General features: G+C 49.9%; 1 protein-coding gene across 3 annotated transcripts in view; it reads left to right on the forward strand.

Moving 5' to 3' along the window:
- pxnb (paxillin b) overlaps positions 1-20355 on the forward strand; it is a 36176-nt gene that overhangs the window by 12940 nt on the left and 2881 nt on the right. The window contains exons 1-9 of one of the 3 annotated variants that reach the window (XM_064354166.1): positions 6429-7855; positions 10148-10353; positions 10472-10557; positions 11218-11357; positions 11841-12033; positions 12497-12632; positions 15443-16675; positions 17810-18076; positions 18367-18750. In XM_064354166.1, the coding sequence (XP_064210236.1) occupies positions 7693-7855; positions 10148-10353; positions 10472-10557; positions 11218-11357; positions 11841-12033; positions 12497-12632; positions 15443-16675; positions 17810-18076; positions 18367-18750 (2808 nt within the window). In that variant the 5' untranslated portion in view covers positions 6429-7692. Of the gene's footprint in view, positions 1-6428; positions 7856-10147; positions 10354-10471; positions 10558-11217; positions 11358-11840; positions 12034-12496; positions 12633-15442; positions 16676-17809; positions 18077-18366; positions 18751-20355 lie in introns of those variants that run through there. The other 2 variants (XM_064354167.1, XM_064354168.1) reach the window with 2 other exon arrangements.

Genomic DNA, 20355 nt, shown 5'->3' on the forward strand with positions numbered 1-20355 from the left:
GGCCTGTCAGAGCGTCTCATTCGTCACGCGGACGGCGCAGCCAGGCAGACTGCGGCCTTCTGGGCGAGGGCGGCGCTAACGCCACGCTAATCCGCTGGGCAAACCTGCGGCGGTGATTAAGGCCTTTACATGCGTGTGAGGGGCGATCGCGCGGCCCCTCCACGCGCACGCACCTGTGCGTATACGCGCGTTCATTTCGGGGGTTAATGTCCTCCAGTGTTGACGAGACTTGAACGTCGAACTCGTGTCTGCGAAATAAATTGCTTGCATTTGAAATGTATCCGGCCTGCTTGCCAGTGCTGTCGGTTGTTTCACCAGTAAACCTAGCGGTGACATTAACTGCTCTTCCACTGACGTGCATTTGCTTTACAAGGAAAAGGGAAACCTCTGAGGAAACTATGGTGAATGTGGCTTGCATGGCAAAAGGTCAGCCTCTCAGCCTTCTTCCAGGCATGCATTCCTCATTAATCAATCCGCTAACTGCAGCTCGAGGCTTTGACTGCGGAGGAAGCCGTAGGATTGATCCGTTATCAGTCCAGAATATTGGCAGCCACCTGCCAAGGGCTATTTGCCATCAACCCCCCCCCCCCCATTTTTAAATGGCTCCCAGGAGGCAATTCACAATTAGTTGTTATCTTGGAGATTAAGCAAAATATAAGATGTGTCTGTGTCTGTTTGTAATCCTCAAACTGCTGATCGGGCTGGCTTTGTCAGTAATCTGGGGCCTAGTTAGCACGCGTGCGCAGGCTGACACCTGTGCGTGCTGCAGTTCGGAAAAGCGGCTGGGTCCTGCTGAAGCGCACACAATGCGCTCGGGGTGCCCTGTGTGTGTGTGTGTATGAGAGAGTGTGAGTGTGTGTCTGTCTGTGTGTGAGAACAGCACTGTCCTGAGCCTGAGTGCGGGTATATATAGACCCCAAGTCAGTAGCTTTTCAGGTCACGTCATTTCAAAAGCAGCTACATTTGGCAGCTTCAGAGGGCTACTAATGGACTCCCACAATTTAAAGAAATACACATTTTTTTGTTTTGGATTGTATTATTACTCACCGTATTTTTCTTTCTTTTTTTAATTATATATAATATATTTTTTCTTGTATATTCTACTTTTGTGCCGTTATTCTCAGATTTGTTAACGTCACAGTAAGGACTGAAATTTGAAATGTCCTTAGTTTACAGTTTCAGCAAACATTGAAAAGCAAAGAGCTTATCAACCAGCACGTTACTTCCCCTATCTAATCTGTAGTTTTCAACCACTTCCTTTTTAACTTAGAAAAAAATGTATGTATATCAAAAGTTTGAGTAGACTTGCTGGAAACTAGTTTTGTTGGTGATTGGCAATGTTTTACATTGTATGTTTCTGTAAATACTTCAGAATGAAAATGCATGTTACTGTATCCAGAACAAAACATAATCAGTATCAGAGTAATGTTCAAGAAAACTGAAAATTTTCTCTACATCTTGGATTCCTCAAAATAGCCACCCTTTGCTTTAATGACAGCTTCCCAAACACAAGGCATTCGTTTAACAAGTTCCAGCAGGAAATCCCCCCACACGTCTTCCCTGTTCACTTCCCTGTCATGCTTTGCTTTGCTTTTCCGCTTCTGTTCAAATTCATCCCATACAAGGCCTATGGGATTGAGGACTGGTCACTGGGCAGACCAGGTCATTAGCTTGAGTTGTCATTCACTTTGCTTCTTCCCCAGAGAGTTCTTGCACAACTTTGATATGCGTTCACTTCCAGGTCATTATCTTGATGGAGAATGAATGACAGTCCCAACTACCCATAATCCTGATTGAACGGCATGCCCCTGAATTATGCTAGGATAGCCATGCTGGTTCAGATTGTCCTGGACCTGGTAAAGATCTCCAACTCTGTCACCGGCAAAGCGGACTATGACGTTGCGTTTTTCATGCTTGACAGTGGGAACCGTACACGCAGATATCATGCACTCCCCCTCTGTAACTAATACATACTCATCAGTTGGGTCATCCTTCTATAAGCCGGACTGTTTTTTGTTTCCTCAAATCTCTTCTTATTCTGCCCTTGTCCAGATTGGCCATCTTCTCTGAACAGTTGATGTTGAAACATCTGTATTTCTAGTAGCATTGAGCTGGGCTCATGTTTCAGGGGCAGTTGATCACTGGTTTTTCTGACTTGTGATTTGGATATAAACTTGTTCTCTGATTCTGAGGTCACCTTTGACCTGCCTAACCTTGTTCGATCACCATGTGCAAATGATTTGATGGTCTTGGCCACAGTAGTTAGACTCTTACAAAGTTTTTTGATGATCGAGGCTTCCACCTTGCATGAAAGACCCTGATCTGTACTGTAAGTTTGAGCCATGAAAACATATACAGTACAGACTAACGTAATGTGTTGATGTTTCATGCATGGTTGAGATTTCTTGAAAATGAAACCTGGTGTTTGCCACCTTTAACTTGTGTTGGTCAATGCATTATGAGGCTGGTCCTGCTCAACGTGCTGCTGAAGTGAACAACATTCCTCGCCATAGCACTCGAACCCACTTAGCCTTCAAAGAGTAGGCCCGATTGCTAAAGCCTGGCAAAGTGTTTGGAGTCTATATTTAAGTGATCAACTGTTTTAAGTGCTTTTTTAGAAAAGCGGCTACCACTGCGTTTTGCAAATGTAATTTGCAACAACCGCCAGACGATGACCAATGCCTTCTTGGATTTGTGAGGCTTAGACAGCCTGAAGTAAGATTTTAAATCTTACACCATGTAGAAATTACAATGCATTTTATTCATTTCAGGGGACCATAATGTTTGGGACATTTTAGAATTATGTAAATGAGTCATGTTCATGCTCTTGCCATCGCTCTGATACCAGTCAATCTTGGTCTCATCTTAGTGTAAGACTTTAAAATTCAACTTGTTTTTGGCTGTTAGAATACAGCCTTTCGATATGAATATCTTCCATAGGAACAATATATTAAATATTTTATATAAAGTTTATATGAATATTTATGAAACGGGAGTTTCAGTTCAACAGCATGGGGGTAATTGTCTGCTTGTCAAGCTAATGATGTCCTTGCAGCTGTGACAACAAGGTCATGCTTACTGGCTCTACATAGCTAAGCAGACATGCACATTTTAAACATTCCCAGCTAGTCAGATTAAAATGATTCAAATGTTGCAAAGCTAGGAAACTCTCTCTCTCTCTCTCTTTCTCTCTCTCTCTCTCTCTCAAATTCACAATATGAATTATTAATCAGGACATCTCTGACACGGAACAGAAATGTATATGTATTAATCAGGATCTACCTGTACTTTAAAAGCAACTATAAAATGATCCTGGTTTCTAAAGTGTCCTTCCCACAGTCACCCGTCTGATGTACATCTGTCTAGTTTACAGCCCAAAGTGTGAAAGCCTTGTGTGGAGTCTCACAGACACTTATTTTCTGATACCGTGTAAGGCCAGTCCACCCTCTCAGGCCATCTGGGACCAAATGTTTGGGGCAGCGAACTGGACTACAGCTAGCCTGTTTGCGATTGGTTTTAACTCGCTGTTTATATAACGAGGAGCCAATGGGTGGACGGGAGTGTGGAGTAAATCGTCGAGCCCGCCCACCCCTCTTTATTTCACGCTCTTTCTCCATCTCCCACTTGTGAAACCCCCCCCCCCCCCCCAAAGGCAGGCAGTGGCATGCCAGGAATTCCCAGCTCACCTTCCCTCCCATCAGATAGGGAACCGAGGGAGAGGGGCGAGATTGCGCAGATAGGTCAAGAATGCTCATAAACGCACCCCCCCCCAGGAATGCCAGGTTTCAGAACTCAAGTCACATGCTTATTTATTTCTTTTATTCATTTATTTAATCTCAAGATGGAGACACGTTTGAATGCTTTGCTGCAGTGACCCTTGAATGTCAGTCATTGCTGCTAGTGCTGTAATCACCCTGTAAAGAGCTTTCCGTGTTACTGAGTCAGAATAGGAATGCCACACATTCTTAGAGGTGGTCTGAATGTTCACTCAACAAGACTGGACTTCTCTCCTCTTGCACGTTCTCTCTCTCTCTCTCTCTCTCTGTCTCCCCGCAACTCTCTACTATCTCTCTATCTGTCTTGCTCTCTCTCAAGATGGTGAAGTGTTAGAGCCTTGAATTTGGCTTGCAGCGCTTGTTTGCATTCTTAATTTGCTTACCCCCGCACATACGTCCCCGTCCGGAAACCCCTCCCTTCCCAAGGCCTCTGGTCCCCCCAGTCTCTCTGTTTCTGTTCTACACCTCAACACTGCCCCCTTCAGGATGTTTCACAGTACAGCGGACAGCAGAAATGACCTCCCAAGGTGGAGCAGCCCTTGGCTCATCTAGCTTTCACCAGTGTTTATGTCAGTTCTATAATGGGGGACCATAGCATGAAGGCTTAAAGGTCCTTATTGTTTTATTCACAAAGATTAAATGGCGTGGACTCTCCTTGCAGATGAATATAGGTCAGTTTTGTACTTTTGCTAATTTGATTTAGCAGATTAGGGTGGAATGCACTGTGGGAGCAAAGACAAAAAGTGCGGTGTCTCTTTAAAAAGCTTCAGTTCAGAGGTGTGTGTGTGTGTGTGTGTGTGTGTGTGTATGTGTATGAGAGAGAGAGAGGGTGTGTGTCTGTGTTTGTGTGCGAGAGAGTGAAGTCTGTCTGTGTGTTTGTGTTTGTATGTGTATGTGTGTCTGTGTGTATGTGTATGTGTGTGAGGGTGTGACAGAAAGACTTTGCTGCACTGATACAGGCCACAGGAAATGTGAAATGCCCAATGCAGGAAGTGGAGTTTTTCAGGCAGGATATCCTGTCTGGAGTAATGGAGGTTTGTTTTTGTTCCCCCTCCCTCCTTTCCTGCAGTAAAAAAATGTGGCCAGAGATAATGTCCGGAAGGCAAGCATTCCTTCTCCGTGGTCAATCTGTTTTTTCCTCTGTGGTATGAGGGCTGTGGCTGTGCTCTATCGATGCCCCGCTCTGAAGCACAAAGACAGGGCAGGGTGAGGCTGTAGCAGTGAGCGTTCTCAAGGAAAGGAGTAATGAAAATGAAGTGTGCTGACTGCGCTGAGGGAGGAGGTGGAGGCAGGAGAGGAGAGGAGAGGAGGGAGGCGAGGGAGGGAGGGAGGGAGGGAGGCGAGGGAGTGCCAGAAATGCGCGCGGGCCCTGCCTGACCCCAGATGCTTCCAGCGGGGCGAGAAAGTAGATGGCGACTCTGGCGTCCGTCCAACGGCTAGATTAAAAGAGGGAACACCCCCCCGCTCCCGCCCCTGCTCCTCCCGCTCCTGTCACTCACGCGGGCGCGGAGCGCGGTCTGCTGGCCGTCGGGACGCATCTGAGGCACACTTGAAACACCGCTGCCCCCCTCCAACTCCACCCCCCCCCCCCCCCCCACACTCCCCCACGCTCCACCCTGGCTGGGGCCCCGGGCCCAGGACTGTAACGAGTCCCACATGGCTCCCAGCTTTGGCGGGTAATTAAAACACACGCCGTTAATTTGGTCCGGGCCGACGTCTCCGTGGACACGCGGACGCCCCAGTTCTGCTGGCAGCCGCGCGACTTCCCAGGAAGCGGGTCACGCGTGTGAAGACTGAGCGGCGAGATGCCGCGGTTCAGGTCATGTCCTGAGAGCCTAACACCTGACCCCCCTCATCCTGTCCATCAGGCAAGCAAGCCTCATGACCAGAAAGCGGTCAGATCTCTTCAAAGAAGACTTCGCTGTTGCTGTGGTGACATGTGACAAAATGATATGTGAACGTCACGTTGAAAAGCCACTTGTGGCTTTTTACCTTCGTGGTTTGTGTGACGATGTCATTGTGGAGAAACTGAGTGCGTGGACGAGGAGGATGGTGGGGTTTCACACTAACAAGTCTGAGATGTTGAGTTGTACATGTGTTTACCATACCACGATGCTCGTTCTGAAATATCAGCCTCAGAATGGGGTTCTTTTGTTCGAGTTCTGCTTTTGAGTGTCGTGCAGTTCTAAGTGTGTCCACCAGGCAGCGCTGTGTCCGCAGGGTGAAGCTGCCCACTCCCGGCCTCGCCGTCAGGGCGTGCCCTGTTCCAGGCGGGGGCACACCTTTGGAAGAGCTGTGCGGTTCTTTCCTGTTTGCCATTACACCACCAGTGAAGCTTGAGATGACCGGGAGTTTCGTCACTATTTAGGGAAACATTTGGTGCACGTACCGCAGGAATCAAAGGCAGTATAGTGCCGAGGTTGAGGAAGGGGCGGGGCCAGGTTATTGTTGTTGGAATGCCTGCCCTGGGTCATGCTCTTGCTATTCACCAGCAGTCTCTCAGCAGCACTGGTTTCCCCTTCAGACAGAACCATAGCATCTTATTCACTCCCATAGCCCCGCCCCTAGCCCCGCCCTCCAGGTAAAACTCCTAATATCCCGGCCCTCCCTTCCCATTAATGGCTGGTATAGGAAAAATGTCCTGTGTTTCTTAAACCCCTCCCAAAAAACTGAGGTTTATTTGTTATGTTTTTGCGATCAGGAACGTGTCCAATTTGGTCCCTTCAACAGCATAAAAGCTGAATAAAAATGTTGTAACCCACCCCACAGCTTTACGTTAGACAAGTTTACTCCAGCCACGTGGTGTATCTGCAGTGCAGGACGGAAGGGGGTGTGGACGCAGTGCTAGTATCGAATTCTATAGAGTGGCCGGAGGTCCAGTTCTCTGGTTTATGGGGCCTTGTTAAACGTGTCAGCACCAGGTGCGGATTATTTTGAGCGGGGCAGTTTTATTTTGAGGACATTTGCACTGACTTACTCGTCCAGATTTAAGGCCTTAAATAGATTTCTGCCCTCTGTGGTCTTCACCGCTGGAGTAAAGCCTGCGCCGGATCGGAAAGCTCGGAACCGGAGTCACCCTGGTGTTCTCGTGAATAAGCTTTTGTCGCTGTCGTGTGGGTTCCACGGTATTTCCACAGATGACGGTGCATGGTGGGAAGGGTCTGAGGCAGCAGACGGAGCGCTGTCGTTTCCATGGCGAGTTTAACGTCAGCAGTCCTCCAGTTTTGTTTTTCCCGAGGCGCAGTTTGTATGCAGAGAAGCTATAAACACAGGTAGCCTACACCAGCGCCTTCCTCTGATTTGCTGAGTGTCTGCTCCACACATTCAGTTCTTTCTTTGGTCAGTTTTCCCCCTCATTTGAATTAGGGCTGTTCTCTCACCTGGTATGTAAATTGTTCCCTCTTGTTGCAATGTCTGTTTTCAGTGTAGTTTGATATCAGGAACCTGTTTTGAAAATTTTCAGCCACTTTAAATTTCAACCCTGGGAAAGGTGGGGCTTTTTGTTTTCGGTTGAGCACTCTGTTTGCCAAACCGGATGAGCTGTCATAATTGAGCGTTAAATGTGGTAAATGGTGACTGCCACACAGCTGCAGTGGCATGGTGCTGGTGGCACAGCTCTGACTGACAGTCATGCAATTCCTGCGTCTAAACGGGAGAGAAAAAGGGAGATAATTTGAAATGATTTTAAAAATAGTTCTGCACTTTGTTGATGGGAGTCATAGAGAGGACACACTCTTTTCTTTTTTGTGAGGGAGGGCAAAGGATAAACCGTTGAAGTCCATCATTATTTGTACTGCGGTCTCTTGCAGAGTATTTATACTCATCGAGCCAGTAAGCTGTCATTCTGAAGCAGTTGAGTTGAGTGGCGGTGAACTGAAAGTATGACAGAGAGGGATAGAGAGAGGGCGCAGAGGGAATGAGAGGCGGGCAGGGGCGTGTCCGGGGCCCCGCCCACGCCGCTCCCTCAGTTGGCACACGGCTCGGATATGGACTTTACCCTTCCTGTGCTGGATGCCATCCCCATCCGGCTCCCCGCCTGCGCTCTCGCACCCGTGTTCTGGGCACCTTGGACCAGCGCCGTGAGTACCCCCCGCTACTGCTGCTAAAAACGAAAAGAGTCCAGAGGAAGACTAGTCTCGAATTCACCTAGCAACCTGCTGCCCCCCCCCCAACCCCGCCTCCACAGTCTTTTCTGTCTTGTGTTATGAGGTCTTGCCTCAGAAGATCTTTTCTGTCTTGTGTTATTAGGTCTTCAGAAGATTAGCCTTTCGCCACAATCTTTTCTGTCTCGTGTTATGAGGTCTTGCCTCAGAAGATCTTTTCTGTCTCATGTTATGAGGTCTTACTTCAGAAGATTAGCTGTTCGCTGCTGCCCGTCAGTGCATTTGTGCTGTTCTCACACCACTCTGTCGCTCTTCGGTCTCCGTGTGGTTGGCAGGTGTGAAAGAACATCATTTTAAGGTGTGTGAGTTTGAGGAGCTGTGTCTCCCGTTTCTGTTTCTGGTGTGCTGACTTTGATGAAGCCAAAACCTGATCCGCGTTGACTTCTGTTTGAAGCTTACGCAAGGTGCACACGGTAGAACAGTGTTCGCTGTTTGGGCTTTTACATGGAATGATTGGGTTACATAAAGCAGGCTTGCGGAGTATTTGCCACCCACGTTGTGTTCATGTGAACGCCCTCCATCTACATCTGGGCGAATCTCTCCGGGCTATTATTGACCGCTACTCGATGGAGTGAGGTAAGAGGCTATTCTGCTCCGGCGTTCCAGTGATCCCACTCACCACTCCTGGACTGGAGGCCAGCTGCGGGGCTGCCTGGCTGGCTGCCCGTGTCTGTCTGTCTGTCTGTCTGTCCACCTTACGGCAGCAGCGCGAGCAGTGCTGACACCACAGTGAAGCCACCTGTTCTCATCAGCTGGAAGCTGTTAGCGTAGCCGCAGAGACTTGCCTTACTTTACCGTAATGAGTGCCGTTTCCCCATCTCTGCAGTTCGTCTTGATTCAGAGCTCCTTTGTGATGAGGTGTGTGTGTGTATGTGTGTGTGGGGACATCTGTCTGTGAATGTCTGTGTGTGTGTGTGGGGACATCTGTCTGTGAATGTCTGTGTGTGTGTGTGTGTGTGTGTGTGCGCGCATGCGTGCCCGTGTGTGTGCGTGTGAATGCGCGTGTGTGCGCGTGTGAATGTGTGTGTGTGTGCCCATGTGTGTGTGTGTGTGTGCCCGTGCGTGTGAATGTGTGTGTGGGCGTGTGAATGTGTGTGTGTGCATGTGAATGTGTGTGTGTGTGTGTGTGCGTGTGAATGTGTGTGTGTCTGTGTGTGTGTGTGTGCGCGTGTGAGTGTGTGTGTGTTTGCGTGTGAATGTGTGTGTGTGTGTGTGTGTGTATGTGTGAGTGTGTGTGAATGTGTGTGTGTGTGTGTGTGAATGTGGAATGTGTGTGTGTGTGTGTATGTGTGTCCGCGCGCTATGGCAGTGACTAACCGCAGGGCCGGTGGCAGGGCTAGGTGTCTGTTCGAGCAGGCCTTTTTTGGAGCGAGGAGGCGCGGAGTGGGGGGCTTGGTATGAGCCTGACTCACACACCCAGGCATTGTCTGCGCACAGACGCACAGTCATTACAGTCGTCATACCTTCAGGGCTTCACTTTCCTCTGAACTCTGTGCCTCTCTTCCAGGGCTGGCATTCGTCTTCAGTCAATATGTAATGCAAATATGAAATCATGCTGCTGTCTAATTGTGATCATATAAAGGAAGTTTATCCTTTGTTTGGATCAGGGGAGTTATGGTTTCTTTAGGCAAACATCAGTATCATATATCCAAGTCCCACACGACAGGAAATGGCACAAGTGGTTGTACTGAAACTAAAGCGAGTTGTGTTCTGTTTCTGATTTGTATTAAAAAACGGACTTTAAACCAGCAGTCAGGGCAGAGCTCGCCATTGAAGGAATGGGGCTTTATTTGATATTTTTCCAGTAGCCCTAGAGCACCGAATGACCTAGCTTTGCAAATAAACAAGGTCTTTCAGTACACAAATCCTGCTGTAGGCCTCCGCGTTGGGCCCCTTTTGGAAAATTAAAGACGGAAAACTGTCAACATTCAGCTGACCTTAATTAATGAGATTAGTGGCTCCTGCTGTCCGCACCTCCGACTTCAGACGCTTGAGAGGTCACTGGTGTCCTGTGATGGAGGAAACATCACTCGAATCCAAAACAAATGATATTCTTGGCCTCGGTATTATGAGTATGTTAGTATTGCCCAGTGTTTAAACTGTCTTTTTTTCCATCTTCTTGGCTCTTTTCTCTTGGTTGATGTTGTTTCTCTTCCCTTCTCTCCCTCTCTCTCTCTCCCTCTCTCTCTCTCTCTCTCTTGCCTCCAGACGCTCTGCTGGCGGACTTGGAGTCCACCACCTCTCACATCTCGAAGCGGCCGGTGTTCCTGCCGGATGAAACGCCGTACTCCATCCCCACCTGCGGGAACACCTACCAGGACATCTCCGCCCCGCCGCCGGTGCCCCCCCCTCCCACGGCCGAAGCCCTCAACGGAGCTGTGACTGACCCCCCCTCGCACCACTCCTCCCAGCAGGTAGCCGCGATGTCGCTACGATGATGCCGATGCTGATTAGACATGTTTTCCGCTGACGGACAAGCGTAACTGACCAATGCTCTGCCTCTCTCCCCCCCCCCCTCAACCCCGCCCTCAGTCCTTTGGCTCAGCCCAGAAGAACTCGTGGTCCCAGGAGAGCAGCAGCCCGCCTCCCTCCCACAGCGAAGAGGACCACGTCTACAGGTACGCGGCACGGATCCTGCCCAAATCTTTATAGCCAGTGACGGAAGGAATGTCGTTACCATGAGGGGGTTCTCTGTGTTCAAATTAGAACATGCCTCACAGAGTGGCTGTTGATGTGTCTGAATGCAGTTTAGTCTCTGTCTCGTGTTTGGAGATTCTTGTCATGTTTTCTGTGGTACGTGCAGTCAGTATCAGTGTTGCATGCGAGTGACTTGCCCACTGTGTTTTTTTTTTTACTGTTGTCCACCCTCATTAGTCCTATAAAGAGTGGGTTTTTTGTTTTCTTTTCTCCAAAACTCTAATTAAGTGTTCTAGAACTCAATTGCTTTCAGATACCAGTAGTCATTATTACATTAGCATTAGAATGTGCAGTTAAGAGCATTCTAAATGCATGTCTGTAACCTTAAAGGGTTAAGAAATCGCTACCCTCCCCCTTCCTCGGTGCTGCTGTGTATTTCTACCCATTAGCCAGGCCCTTATCATGGTGCGATCAATGATTGCCTAAATGGAGCTGGCTATGACGAGCAGTAGCAGAAGAGGTTTGTGTGAGTGTGTGCGGGTTTGTTTGGTCGGTGAGTGTGATCTCTCTCTCTCTCTTTCTCTCTCTCTCTCTCTCTCTCTCTCTCTCTCTCTCTCTGTCTCTCTGTCTCCTGCCTCCAGTTTCCCCAACAAGCATAAACGCTCAGAGCCCTCTGCAGCGGCCATGAGCTCCTCCCTGGGCAGCAATCTGTCAGAGCTGGACCGGCTGCTCCTGGAGCTCAACGCCGTGCAGCACAACTCTCCCTCCTTCGCCACCACAGGTACACAGGCACACGGGCGGACCGCCTGAGCGCCGTAAACCCACCCATCTGAGAGAGCCGGCGATTCAGGACACAGCGCTGGGCTTATTTCATATCCACCGGTTTATGCCTGGATAACAAATGGGGCTAAATTTCACGCGGTGCATCGAGTGTAAGGGTAGCCCGTGGTCCCCTCCCCCCCTCGCTTACCCATAATTCCACACATCCCAGAGCGACGCCGGGGGAGGGGGTGCAGGCGCATGCTAGGATTTATCTGCACTGGCCAGGCTCGCCAGCTGACACTTCAGAATGCTTTATTTGAACAGTTTGACATATAGTGTGGCTCTCTTGGGCGTCCGCGGCCGGCTTGGCACTCTTGTGTTGACACCGACATTGACACGTGACTCTCTAAAGCATTACATTACAAGGCCGGGCGAATGCGTGTGACCAGGTCACAGACGTGCTCTCCGTTTTGTAAAGCTCCTCTCTGTCCTTCGCCCGCAGAGGAAGCGGCTCCCCCCCTGCCGTCCTGCAGCATCACTCACTACGCCCAGGAGAACGGAGGCTCCGCCCCCGTCAAGGTGCCCCCTCCCACCGTAGAGAAGCCCAAACGCAACGGCAGCCGCGGGATCGATGACGTGAGGCCCAGCGTGGAGAGCCTCCTGGACGAGCTGGAAAGCTCCGTCCCCAGCCCCACGTAAGCCCTGCTCTTTTACCCAGCATGCATCTCAATGGACCTCCCTTCAAAACCTTGTGTAGTTGTCAACAAAATGTCAACTATTTAAACCAGAACACTAGCAGAAGTGAGATGGAAAGTATTTAATTCTAATTCAAGTAAACTTATGTAATTTTGTCAAGATATTCTAAGCTTGAGGGGGAAAAATTAAGCTTATCCTGAATACTTTTTGCCAGGCGTTGAAAGGAAGAATAAAAAATGCAATCTTATCATATCTTATGCTCCCGTAAGATCTTCAGGGTCATTCATTAACAGGTTTCATCTCCTGTATGTAAGATGATTGCTTGATTTTCAGGAAAACATCTGATTGGCTGGTGAAATTGTGAAGGGAGGTCCTCATTGGCCAGATGTAGATGACTGAACAAATGTAACGGTTGATTGGTTGGCTGTGTTTGACGGTTCGGTCTGAACCTGTGCGTTTCAGCCCCGCGCCTTCGGCGGTCCAGAACGAGCTGGCGGACGAGCAGCTGGAAACGGCCAGCCAGCAGCAGGCCCGAATCTCCGCCTCGTCCGCCACGCGCGAGCTGGACGAGCTCATGGCCTCCCTGTCAGACTTTAAGGTGCCGAGCTGTGTGTGCGTGTGCGCATGTGTGTGTGTGCGCGCGTTAGCGAGGCGTGTGTGTGCACGTGTGTGTGCGCGCATGTGCGTTTTTGAGTGAGCGACAGCGTGGGAGTGATTGAGTGTGTGTAAGAGACGGATGTGTGGGTTGTTAATTTTGGCATCAGGGCCTTAACCCTTTACCTCTCCTTTCATAGTAAGTTGAAAGCTCTCATTTTTAATTGGTAACTGGTGAAAATACACAGTTTTATTCATTTTATAATATCTCTCTAATAACTGTGTTTAGTGTTGGCACAGTCAGGATTTGTTTCTGGACCACGGTGCATCTCTAAACGAATGCGTTAGTTAGATTCGCCAATTTGCACCACTGGTTTGTCGTGATCTGGGGATAAAAGAACCTGCATTGTTACTTTACTAATTCATGCAATTCATGAAAGAATGATCAAAACAGTTGTACGTATGCTTTTTATTTTGTATGTATAGCAGCAAGCGAAAGGGAACACCGTACTGACGTGCAGCTCAGCACACCTCTGGCTCATAATATCGGAATAATATGACAAATTAATAGTGTATTGACCTTGTACGTCTCTGCGGACGCGAGCTTCTGGCACGTGAACAACACATTTTACAAGCTGCTCTCAAAGAAAGAAATAAAATCCAGTTCAGAGAACCACTCAGTTCACTTGCTAGCTTGTTAATAGCATCCTGTTGGCTAGCTAACAGCATTACAACACCTACAGATGTCCAGCTGGCTGGCTGCATGGGAAGTTAACCCTTTGCATACTGGCCTAGCCCTGTAAATGAGCCCTTTCAGTTATTGTATGGTTACTCTACCTGGCTTGGCTGTTTATGTTAGTTGTCCCTGTTCCAGTGCAACTGGCATGCCCTCATTAACTATGCACATCGATTTATATGGGTGGAGCTTTCCCTCCTTTCTGTTGTAAGCTGTATAGGATAACGTTTCTGGGAATGTTTTACCGGAGGATTACTAAATTTATTCGTTATTTCTGGCATTCTTATCCATTCTTATCCATCCACAGAAAACCTGCTCATGATAGTTGAAGGAACAGCCATTATGATTTGCACAGTCTTATAAATTCAGTTTTAAATTTTTCTTTAAGGCAGCCAGCTCACTGCATAGAGCTTCTATGTCCGATGTGTTAAAATTCAACATCATAAAAAAAAAAGTGTCAACATGTTTGTCCTGTCCTTGTTATAGGTTTGGATGAAACCATATGATGAATGAGAACAGTCCCTTTAACTGGTGTCCTGAACGGATCCTGAGCTTTCTGCTCTTAAACTGTAGGACAGAACATGGCCTATTTCGTAAGGCAAGGCAGTATTCCAACACGAGTGTCTCCGATTTCCATTGCAATATTAGACGTGTTCGCTCAAGAGGCAGAAACAACAGGGCAGGTAAAAGGTTGCGCGAGTTAATTTCATGCGTCGGCAGCAGCAGTGATTAAAAAATCAAATTTACAAAGTACCGTTGCAGCTTTCGGTAAATTTCTCGTTTGGTGCTGCAGACTTTAGAAGGTACAGAAACATCAAAGAACACAAAAAGTGCATTAAAACCTTATTAAATACAAAGATCGAACAAACAAGCGCGAAACAATGAAGCCCAGCCGGTCAATACAAGAGCACCGTACCGGAAGAACGACTGTGAACCATCTGCGGAAGTGAAATTGTTCAGGTGTTACTTTTTTTCCGTTTAAACTGTACGAATGATAGCGGGTTGTACCTGACATGCAGCTGAGATGCTTATAGTTAGCCAAGTGAAAACCGCGTTGCAAGTAGTAGCAAAATAACAGTTTTAATAGCCTACGATTTAACGATTCTTTACTCAGGCTGTCTCTGTGGTGATCGCTGCTCAGAAATTTGCCCCAAGAGAGTGAGGTCGGCATGATGCAAAGCAGAAGGGATTGGCTGCAATTAATCTGGGGTTCGTTTTAAACAAACTCCTGTGTCGCATGTGCGGCTTGGAGAGGCTCATACATATCTGATGAGATCCAGGCGACTTTCAATCGCTGATCAAAAACTTGGTTTCCTCGCCGCGTTTTTAGGCTGTTTGATTCATCAGCCATTTTCTGAGCATCAGGCTCCATTATTCATACCACCCAGGACCCCAGCAGATCCCTTGCAGGCTGTGTGTGCCGGATCCACGTAGTTAAATTTCCAAAGTGCACAAATTGCAAATGGCTGTGTGTAATTTGGAAATATCTGTGGAGATGTCTTCGAGGCTTAGTGACTCATCGAACACTTTCAGTCATTATGACCCATTTGCTAATGGCTGTAGTATACCCGTGTACATAATGAGCGTAAGTAAGTAAGAGTAAGTCGGCAGATGTCTACCTGTGGAAGATGTGGGGGAGGAAGGCGGAAGGTTTGCTGGCGGCTGTTCTCGCTTGTGTGGGAATGAAGCTGTGGTCAGAGTTGGGCACGGATTAGGTTTCAAACCTGTAAGCATTCTAAGCCATAAATAATCAAGTTAAGTAGCTGTTAAATTTATTGCCCGAGGCACTTCATCTGGTAATTTATTGAAAACCAATTAATCACCTTGTCCAAATGTGTGGCGTGGCCCCATTTATGGGTCTTTGAATTACACATAAATGACTCCAGGGGGAGAGAGGGACCTGTTTTATGTTTGATGTACAGCTGTTGATCTGATGCAGCTGACGAAGAGGCTTTTAAAATTCTTATTCTGCTGTACATTTTCCACCCTTATTTTCATTTTCATGTTTCCTCTTTCCTTCCTGTCCATTTCCTTTCTTTCCTTTCCTTTCCTTTCTTTTTTCCCTGCCTGTCCTCCAGCCCAGCTCTCTGGGGTCTCTCAATTCGGAGCCCCCCCTTGAACAGGGAGGAGAATCCCCCGCCCCTCCAAAACCAGCTGTCCCTGCAGACCCCGCCCCTAGCCTCCCACCCACCCATTCCACCTGCGAGTCCCCGCCTCTCCTCCCCCCAGTCACCCTGGAGCTGCACATTGTGGAGGCTGGGGATCCAGCGAGCGGCAGTAAGCCCAGCGCCCCCCCCGCCGCCCCCGCTCCTGAGCTGGCCTCCAGCCCCAGCCCCAAACCGCCCTCCTCTGACAGCACCCAGGGCCCCGAGCCTGTCGCACCCGAGCCGAAGGCGGAAGAGCCCGACTCGGACGCTGTGATCGATGTTTCGGCCTCCATGCTGAGTGCTCCACTAGAGACCCTGGTGGTGCTGTCCCCCACCTCAGACCACCGGCCCCTGTCACCCCCCCTTCCCAATTTGTCCCTCACTACCGAGGCCTCCGGGAGCCCCGTACCCCCTCACCCAGAGAGTCCTCCGACATCTGCCGCAGCTAAAGACCCCAGCCCCACGCCCGCGTCCGATCACAAACCCTCCACTCCTCCGGCCTGTCGCAAGAGTCCAACTCCACCCCCGCTCTCTACTGCCAAGTCTTCTTCTTCGTCTCCCATTTCATCCAAGTCCCTCACTCCACCCGTCTCCGCCAAGTCCCCAACCCCACCTCCTGCTTCTGCTGCCAAGTCCTCTTCTCCTTCTCCTGTCCCTCTGAATAAGCCTGCCACTCCACCCGTCTCGACACCACCTCCTGCCTCTAAGTCCGATGAACCGCTGCCCGTCTCTAGTGCGAAAGCTCAGTCTCCACCCGCTACTCCCGAGACCAAGCCCAAAAAACAGGAACCGCCCCCCAGCACGGAGCCCTCTCTGGAGGAGGCCCTGGACAACCTGCTGGCCATGAGCTTCAGCCAGCCAGAGAAGAGCAGGGGGGCGCCGGAGGGGGAGGTGCTGCAGGAGGTGCGCGAGGCGGCGGTCCTGGCGGCCGACCGGAGCCAGGTGCTGCCGGACACGGCCGCGAGGGAGGAGGACAAGAGGGACCTGCTGGACTGGATGGACCTGTCGGAGGACGGGCGGGACGGGACCATCACGCCCCTGACGGAGGCCAGCTGGATGGAGGGGTCCCTGACCCCGACCTCCTGCCCCGGCTCGCCGGACGTGCAGATGGACCTGCCCCTGCTGCAGCCGTCCGCCGTGGAGAGGATCTCCGCCTCCGGCCACGTAGGAACCGGCCGGCCGCCAAAAACGTCGTCACACGAATCGGCCTGGCGCAGTAGAGCCCCCCCCCACACACCCACAGCTATCTTCAGTTTCATTTACACCCATCTCTTTTGGCTGCGGCCATGTTCTATATTCATATCTGTCAGACGGAGAGCTGTAGCATCACATTATCAACACCCTTTCCCATGTAGCACAGGCCAGTGCTCCCGAGGGTAACACATGCTTCACATTGATAAGCCATCGCATCATGTCTGAGTATTAAAGCACCCTTTACCCTGGCCTGCCCCTACTGGGTATAGTATGTACCAAACAACAGGAGAACTGTTGTGGATATATAGCCAGTTGCACTTCAAACAGCAGTTTAGTTCATCCAATCAGAATATGTCGTATGATGACGACCTGTAGTTGTTTCACTGCTGCTAGTGTTTGTTCTCTTGTTACTAAACGTTTGCTGTTAACCTTGGCTAAATTGGTGAAATCGCTAACTGGCTAAAACATAGTAAGGAAAACGCATATCTGATTTAATGGTAGACTAACAACAGTTCCCACTGCATGGCTTGTCAAAAACAAGGCACTTTAATCTGCACAAGCATTTTAGCAGCAAAGCTTTCCCGCTGGTCTAGGAGGCCACCCCCATAGCCCTTCCCTCCTCCGCTGTCACCTGATTGGCAGCAGTTGGTCAATCGTGGGTGTGGTTTGGACAGCTGCCTGCTGGGTGCATTCCATGCCACCGCGCAGTGGAGAGGCGGGGCCTGGTTTAGGGTGTCTGCATGCGGGTGTGGCATGGTGTCCATCCACCTGGAGTGCTGCTCTGGGCTGAACAAGTAGGACATGATCAGCTGATCCGTTTCAAACTCTGGTTTGGTGTGTGGACATTTTTTCAAACTGTGGTTTGGTGTTTGGATATTCATTTTTGTTTTTTTGCACACAAAAGACTTCTGGCGAAGGTGTGTGCATGCGTGTTGAATTTCAAGGGTATCACATCCTAGACACAGCGTTTCTGCACCCGAGCATGACCACTACACTGGAATGGACTGACCTCGAGTGGAACAGTGTGGATTTAATCCCAAAAGCATGGTGTGCGCCCCTCCCCTTCCTTACAAAGGAACTCACCAGGGTCTGTGACACCCCCAGATCAAGTCTGTGATAAGGCGCACCAAGGAGACGTCCAACGTGCACCCCATGTACCGCGAGGGGCACCCCCGGCGCAAGCTGGGGCCCATCATCTTCAACAAGAGCAGCTCGCAGGACCGGCTGATCGAGGAGCTGCAGGGCAAGCTGGGGATCGGGCGCACCGAGCGCCGCCGCAAGCAGCAGGACGACTGGCTGACCGAGGGCGTCATCGTCATGTCCAAACCGCAGCGCTCCCGCGAGGAGAGTCCCGCCCCCGCCGTGGACAAGGTCAGGGGAGGGCAGCGGAGGAGGACCCCCAGGGGGTTTTGGCCAGTGGATTTACTCCCCCTGTCCCGCTGAGGGAATGTTCTAGGAGTTGTATCTCCTCTCTTCAGGCTTTATAGTGATAAAAGCTGTAGCCATCTTGGTTGTCTTGAGGTCTTTTACTTTACTCAGTAGTGAAGATTTCAGAATCCACCACAAACATTTTTGTCTCCTTGTCTCAGTCTTGCTTTTCATTTTTCTCCACTTTCTCTCTCTTTCTGTCCTCTGTTTGATCTGTCTCTTCTCTCGTCCAGATCATTATTCCTCCAGAGTCGCCTGTCCCACAGAGGAAGGTTATCCCCCCGCCCCTGTCCCCCCCAGCCCCTCGTCGCCCTCCTCCCCTGGAGGAGCCCAAAAGGCTACCCCCAGTGAAACAGACCCCTCCTCCGTTGCCCCCTCCGCCCCCACCTCCCTCTCCTCCTCCGCAACCCCCTCAACCCGTTCAGCCCCCTCCTCCTCAGCTGCCGCCCAATCCCGAACCGCCGCGCGCTCAGCCCCCCAAAAAGAAAGTCCCGCCCCTGGCACAGCCTCCCAAGCCGGCCCCCGTGGCCCCTCCTCCAGTTCAGGCCCCTCCCCCCAAGGTCCTGGTGTCGATAGCCTGCCAGACCGAAGAAGACCCCCTCTTCCCTCCGATGCAGGCACGGATCTCTGCGGTTTGGTTCTGTGTGTTGACCTCGCCCTGTCGAAGTGGGGATGTGTGTGGGCGGGGCTCGTTGGGATGGTTTGGCTGTGGGCGTGCTCTGTGGAGTGCATTTCCTGTGTGGGATGCATTCTGCTTTTGAGCTGGAGAGCGGAACACTGGGGAAATTGGAGCGGCTGTTTCGTGCCTGCAGTTCAGTCTGTGAGGGAGGAACAGATGGATTGTGTTAATGTTGTACAGCTGCTCTTTGTGCTTATTGAATATTTTAACGAAATTTATAACACTCATAACAATTGAGTGGGCTAGTACAAAAGAGGGGGTGGAATATGCAGACTACTCTGAACTCACACAGTACGAATAAGGCTGATGACTAAGTCTTAAGTACCCCACCAACAATCTAATATTGCATTTTTTAAATTTATGTGTAACACACATTTTTATACGAATGAAGCAGAGTGGAAATGGGTTGCATGTGCAAAGAATGGAGATGTTTAGCAAGATTGCTGGGTCTGGCTTGGGTTGCGCATCAGTCACTGTTCACATCACCCTGCCAACACACACGCGCAAAAAAACAACACACACACACTCACACGCACACTATGTGAGTGCACCCTCTGCGATAAACGATGAGGATAAATCACCACACAGCCAAAGGCCGCCGCGATGCTTTGCAGCCGAGCAGAAGGGCAGGAGCCTAAGGGATCCATGGTTGACTCAGGCTGGAGTGATGGGGCGGAAGGGGTGTTTAACGGGACGTGGTGCAGATCGAAGGGGTGAGGCTGACTCTGCTTCGCACCAGTCCCGCCCTTAATGGGTCTCCTTACCGTCTCCTGCCACTCCACGCCATCGATCCCTGTGATGGATGGCTAAATAACCAAACGCTCACTGCAGGAAAGACCATTAGGTTGAGCTAGCAGAGCTCATGGCAGCTCACGAGGCTGGTTTTGTGGCACTGTTGGATGAGCGAGGGTTTGCTCTATACTGCAAAGTTCCTGTAGGCTTCTTGACATTGATTTTATTTGTGTCTTTAGTTAAGTGCCGCTCCTGTATGAATGTGGTCAAAGGGAGGAAGCAGCCTGTGACTGATGAAGCCTCATGGGCATGTACAAGAGGCATCAATTCGTTTGTGGGCAAGGGAACAGGACTGTACAGGATCACTCAAAGGAGAGGGAACAGGAGTATACAGGATCACTCAAAGGAGAGGGAACAGGACTGTACAGGATCACTCAAACGAGAGGGAACAGGAGTGTACAGGATCACTCAAAGGAGAGGGAACAGTAGTGTGCAGAATCACTCAAAGGAGAGGGAACAGGAGTGTACAGGATCACTCAAAGGAGAGGGAACAGGAGCGTACAGGATCACTCAAAGGAGAGGGAACAGGAGTGGACAAGCATCAATCAAATGAGAGGGAGGTTTTACACACTTGCATTTAAATGGGAATAAATGGGAATGGTCATTTTAGCTGGTTTATTATATGAGTGTTAATTTAACGCTGGATAGCCGTGTTCCCACTCATCTCTGCAATACTGTAGAGGAGTGTATGTTTACATTTGGCTTTGTGTGCTCGTGTGCACGCATGATCGCACGTGTGTGTGAGTGTGTG

Source organism: Anguilla rostrata, chromosome 10 (assembly GCF_018555375.3).
Source record: "Anguilla rostrata isolate EN2019 chromosome 10, ASM1855537v3, whole genome shotgun sequence".
In the NCBI taxonomy this organism is placed as follows: domain Eukaryota; kingdom Metazoa; phylum Chordata; class Actinopteri; order Anguilliformes; family Anguillidae; genus Anguilla; species Anguilla rostrata.